The sequence below is a fragment of the Myotis davidii genome, unplaced genomic scaffold (assembly GCF_000327345.1).
Source record: "Myotis davidii unplaced genomic scaffold, ASM32734v1 scaffold174, whole genome shotgun sequence".
Taxonomy (NCBI): Eukaryota; Metazoa; Chordata; class Mammalia; order Chiroptera; family Vespertilionidae; genus Myotis; species Myotis davidii.
In genome coordinates this window covers 776872-782813 of record NW_006289087.1, presented here as the reverse complement: position 1 = coordinate 782813, position 5942 = coordinate 776872, and the positions used below count along the sequence as shown (strand labels likewise).

The 5942-nt window shown below is 43.9% G+C and overlaps 1 protein-coding gene across 1 annotated transcript in view; it reads left to right on the top strand.

Moving 5' to 3' along the window:
• The window catches only part of HEATR1 (HEAT repeat containing 1), a 51838-nt gene that overhangs the window by 162 nt on the left and 45734 nt on the right, over window positions 1–5942 (top strand). Inside the window, 9 exon segments of the mRNA XM_006761308.2 lie at window positions 41–204; window positions 1443–1602; window positions 1640–1687; window positions 1968–2109; window positions 2620–2721; window positions 3169–3309; window positions 4018–4229; window positions 4358–4491; window positions 5346–5448. Coding sequence (XP_006761371.1) covers window positions 63–204; window positions 1443–1602; window positions 1640–1687; window positions 1968–2109; window positions 2620–2721; window positions 3169–3309; window positions 4018–4229; window positions 4358–4491; window positions 5346–5448 — 1184 coding nt within the window. The 5' untranslated portion in view covers window positions 41–62.

Sequence of the window (5942 nt, the reverse complement as noted above, 5' to 3'; positions counted from 1 at the left end):
TTGGCTGACGGCGGGCGCGTTTCCTTGCCCATGTCCCAGGAACCCGCCCGCCCGCGGGAGAGATGACGTCCTTAGCCCAGCAGCTCCAGCGCCTCGCGCTCCCGCAGAGCGACCCCAGCCTCCTGTCCAGGGATGAAGTTGCCTCTTTGTTGTTTGACCCCAAGGAAGCGGCCACCCTCGACCGGGACACCGCCTTTGCCATCGGTGAGCTCCTGCCCCTTGGAACGCCACGGGGAGCGTTGGCTTTCTGGATGTGGCTGTGTTTCCTTCTTTTCTCTCCCGACCTGCCCTCTCCCGGAGCGGATCCTAACTTGTTGACCTCAGGTTGTTAGGGAAGGAGAATGGCAGTCAGGTGCGAGGCGCCCGAGACGCACATACGTGCACAGATGCAACCACAGAGCTAGGGAGGTCGTCTAATGCACAGAGAGGAGGGACAGCCACAGGGGGGGGCGAGTTATTATCCTTCCTGTATAATAAAACCCTAATATGCAAATCGACCCAACCGGAGGACAGGTCGCTATGACACACTGACTATCGGGGGCAGTCGCTCAATGCAGGAGTGTGTGCTCCCGCCCCCGCCCCCCCCAACCAGAAGTAGGCAATCCGGGGTGGGGGTGGGGGATGGTGGCCAGCGGGCTGCACCAGGTCACCAAGCGAGGCGGGTGGTGAGTAGGGGGTGATCGCCCGGCTCTCGGTCACCCCACAGATGGCCCTGATCGCCGGCCAGGCCTAGGGACCCTACCCTATATGCTGGGAACAGCCTCTTGGATATAAAAATTAAAAACTGGCAAGGCTACTCGAACCCTGAAAAGACAGGATGATGCAGCGATGACATGCATGGACTCTGTGGTCAGCCCTGATTCTGACACTTACAACTGTGTGACAAAGCCAGTGACTTCTCTCTGCTTCAGTTTCTCCCCCATAAGGTGGGGGAAATGGTATGACTGCCTCAGAAGGATATGTTATGCACTAGTTTGTATAATCGGCAAAAAAATGTAGCTGCCCGTACAGCAGCAAGATGCCTTTCACCTGCATGAAAAGTATGGTCACTGGTACATGCAGCATCCCGGATTGGGAGAGGGATGTCCGACGGCCGATTTAGGCCCGACATCCCCCAAGGGGTCCCCGATTGTGAGAGGGTGCAGGCCAGGCTGAGCCCCCCACACACACACACATACACACGAATTTCGTGCACCGGGCCTCCAGTAGCAGATATTAAACACACATACACAACACAGCCCCTGTAAGAAGTTCTTGTTCTCCTAGTTGGTGCAGTATTACTCATTCCCTAGTTGAAAATGAGGAATCTGTGTTTGGGACCATGTTACAGGTTGGGCACGCAAAAAGGATTCAGAGTTCTTTGAGGGGTGAGTAAAACTGCGAATGAGGGGTGAGACGCGCCTCCTTGCGAAGGGTCATTAAAGGAGCCGTCCTTTTCCCAGGGTGCACCGGCCTGGAGGAGCTGCTCGGCATCGACCCCGCCTTCGAGCAGTTCGAAGCCCCCCTGTTCAGCCAGCTCGCCAAGACCTTGGCGCGCAGCGTGCAGACCAAAGCCGTGAACAAGCAGCTGGATGAGAACATTTCGTTGTTCCTCACTCACTTGTTTGCCTCCTTCGATAGGATTAGCTAAAAGTTGAAGAGGAGGGCTGAAGCCAGCACACAAGTGTCTGGAGTGGCTGATTCACAGGTAGGAAGCGGAATTACAGAAATAATTATAATACAGGGGCTGACAACTTTGATCTTTAAGAAAAAAAATTAAGTAATGACAGCATGTACCCACTTAAAGCTGAAAAATTAATGCAAAATAGAGGACTATGGTTAATGCTCTGTATCCTATAATTACATGATTGTTTTGACTAATATTCATTCTAAGTATTTTTAGCTCATTGATAATACAATTTGGACAAGTAGGGAAATACGTGCTTGTAAGTTTTGTGTCAATTTGAGTTGTTTGCTTTTCCCCCCAGGTTCCACATCCACCTGTATAATCAAGATAGCCTCATAGCTTGTGTTCTCCCATACCATGAGACAAGAATATTTGTGCGGGTTATACAGCTCCTAAAAATTAATAATCCAAAGCACAAATGGTTCTGGTTGTTGCCAGTTAAGGTATGCTTGTTGAATGACATGTCTGTGATCAGTACAAATCTTGATTAAGATGTAGTTTGGAAAAAATAAAGTCATTGGTGCTTCTGAGAGTATTACCTCCATCACTTTTATTTCCTAACTTCCTGTTTAAATAGAAGCTGGGTTTTATTTATACCTGATACAGGCCGGGCAATTTACATAGAGGGTGGGGCAAAAGTAGGTTTACAGTTGTGAGTACAGGAAACAGAGCTTATTTCTGTGCTATTTATTAATTATTGTATTATTTTCCATATGAAGCCCCGGTTGGTGTGGCTCAGTTGATTTGAGTGTCATCCCGTGCACCAAACGGTCATGGGTTCAATTCCCGGTCCGGGCACACACCCAGGTTGCTGGTTTGATTCCCCAGTCAGTACTCCCTGTGGGAGGCAACCAGTCGATGTTTCTCTCTCCCTCTTCCTTCCTATAAAAACATAGCCGGGTGAGGATTAAAAGTCACGATCAGTCAGTGGCTGTTCTCTCTGTCTCTTCCAGCAATCTGGAGTGCCCTTAGCTAAAGGAACTTTGATTACCCACTGCTACAAAGATCTTGGATTCATGGATTTCATTTGCAGTTTGGTAACAAAATCTGTGAAGGTGAGTAGTATATTGTCTCATGAATGTATAATTCCGTTAAACGGTCGCTTGCTCTGAATGGAGAAAACGTACTGGACCTTCCCCAGTAACAGTGGTGGTTGGAGAAAGTTCCTTTTGTAAAAGACCCTCCTGTTCAGGAGTGTGAGCAGTGGGTCAGTCTTTCATTATAAAAGTTGTTTTTCTACAAAAATTATTCCTTGCCAAGGTCTATTTATAATGATTGTGGAAACAGTTTAAAGAGACAGTCTAAAAATGTCAGGAAGGCTGTTCAGTCAGCCTTGTCACTTTTCATTGAACCATGGACTCTGTGTATTTATTTAATGTTGCAGATGGTAAAAATTAAAATGTCAGCCTGAGGGAGCTGAAGAGAGCTGTACATGTTTTTATACTTTTATTAAACTTGGCCTTTCACTCCTTAAATATGTTTTGTTTGTGCTTTTGTTCCAGGTTTTTGCTGAATATCCTGGGAATTCAGCTCAGTTGAGGGTTCTCTTAACTTTTTATGCTTCTACCATCGTGTCTGCCTTGGTGACTGCTGAGAACATATCGGACAATATCGTTGCTAAGCTATTTCCATATGTCCAAAAGGTCGGCCCTGCTCAAGTGTATAGCAGATTATTTTGTACTTGAGGGGATGTTCTTGCTTTTAAATGTTTAACTTGGACATTAATGTTCTAAAATAGACAGTTTCGGATGGTTGATGAGATTTAACTTTTAGGTAAAAAGATGACCTTTTTCTATGGTCTTAAAAACCAGAGTAGGATCTTAATTAGGGCTTCTTAAAAAATAAATATTGGATATTTGGCCTTGCCAGTGTCTCCCAGATATACATGGCACAGGCTCTCATTATGTTTACACTGACTCCTGCTTCTCAGTGTCTCTGCTTCCCAGTTGCCTTGGTGCCGGCCACCATCCCAGCCCCTGGAGGTACTGCTTTCACTTCCCACCTTGTCCCACGATCATTGTCTTCACTCAGATACCGTTTCTGATTGAAGTCTCCCTGTCAGGGGTGGGAATTTGCATAAAAGAAGAGCTCCTTGGCTCCTAGCAGGATGTGTGGCGGGTGCTCCAGTGGGAGACCCTCTGAGATCCTCCTCTCGTCTGAGAGACTTGTCTTCTCTGTGTCCCTCAGGAAAGGGGTCAGCATCTTGATTTTTCACTGCTGAGGGGTGTGCATTAGGTAGTATTAATCTCCAGTTTATGGCGTTTCTAACTTGTCAAGGTAAAGTGACATTTTAAGTAGACTAAAATAATATATAGTTCATTATGTTTCCTTATATTTTAAAAAATATTTAGGGATTGAAATCATCTTTACCAGATTACAGAGCTGCAACGTATATGATAATATGTCAGATTTCTGTGAAAGTGACCATGGAAGATACCATCGTCAATTCATTGGCCTCACAGATCATCAAAACATTGACAAAAACCCCCTCTTTGATCAAGGAGGGACTGGGTTGCCTGATAGTGCTGCTGCAGAGGCAGAAGCCAGAGAGCCTGGGGAAAAAGTACGTACCCTTGAATTGAGAAATGATAATTTGACGTTATTTCAAATCTTTTTTTTTTTTTTTAAGATAAATTGCTATTTATTGTGTAGCTTGTTAAGTCAACACCTTATGTACTTGTTTCTTCAAAGGCCATTTCCTCACTTGTGCAATGTTCCTGATCTTATTACAACACTGCACGGGATTTCTGAAACATACGACATCAGTCCTCTTCTGCGGTACATGCTTCCGCATCTGGTCGTCTCCATCATTAATCACGTTACAGGTACGTGGTTGCAATTTTATGTATCAGAACGTGTTTTCTAATACTTAATTCTCTTAAAACGGGAGCCATGCCTGTGCTCAGACCTTTTCTTTTTAAATAGATTTTTATTAATTTCAGAGAGTCAGGGAGCAGGAGAGACAGAAACATCAATGATGAGAGGGAATCATTTATTGGCTGCCCCCTGCACGCCCCCTACTGGAGATGGAGCCTGCCACCTGGGCATGTGCCTTGACTGAAAATTGAAGCGGGACCTCCTGATTCATAGGTCAACCGTCAACCACTGAGCCATGCCAACCCGGCTAATTGTTTTATTTTATTAGTAGTAGTAGTTGTTAATCTTTTTCTGTGCCTAACTTATAAATTAAACTTTATCACAGGTGTGTTTGTATAGAAAAAAAAAAACGTTGAATATATAGTGTTCGGTACCATCCAAGGTTTCAGGCATCCACTGGGGGTCTTCAGACATAGTCTCCATGGAAGGTTTAATGAGATCTAGGTTCAGGTCCCAACTTCAACTACTTGTAATGAGATCTGGAGTAAGACTGTATTTTTTGGATTTCTCTTTCATTAAAGAGCTAGGCATGATCATCCTTTTTATATACAAGTACATAGAACTTCAGATAAAGGATAAACGAGGGTAGTTTAGATGCAGAAATGCTTTGAAAAATATAAATGACAAAATATGTGAAAGACAATTTTGAAAATGGATTTTTAAAATACCCCAAAAAAGTGAGTTTTAGTGTACATGTTTTAAAGTTATTCCTGTAGGAAAGTTTCTGCTCTAAGTGAATATAATAGTATAAGCATGCAAAAATCATTTCCCCAATCAATTTTAACTTGTCATATATATTAAGGAGAAGAAACTGAAGGGATGGATGGTCAAATCTACAGGAAACACTTGGAAGCTATACTTACACACATATCATTGAAGAACAACTTAGACCATTTGTTGGCTAGGTAAGTGGTTATTTCTAACATGCCTTTGGTTTGTATTTTCATAAGTATTTAGTTTAGTAATTGTGACAACAGAAAAAGTAATTTCTCTTGCTTATCTTTAGTGCTCATACCTGATCATGAAAAGTTAATGGTTAAGCTAAATTTGGGTTATAGCTTCATGTAAATTGTATCTGTTTAGTTTCCTAAACATAAGGGGACTAAAATGCCTGAAACCATTGGTATTCAGTAACTATCACCTAGAAGCTTCCTATTAAGGATTGGTATCAAGTGAAAGTTATTTCTTTCTTTTCTGTAAAAATAGTTCAGTTTCCCATTTCTTTTCTTGCTTAAAGGGCAGCTTGATACAGTGCAAAAAATGTAGGCATAGCGATGAGATGTGGACTTGAACCCTGCCCCTGTCCTTCCCAGGAGAGCAGGGTAGGCAGTTCTGGAGGCCAGGCTGCCCAGATCTAGGTTTGCCCTTGTGTGACATGGGCCCCATGCCCGTGCTGGTG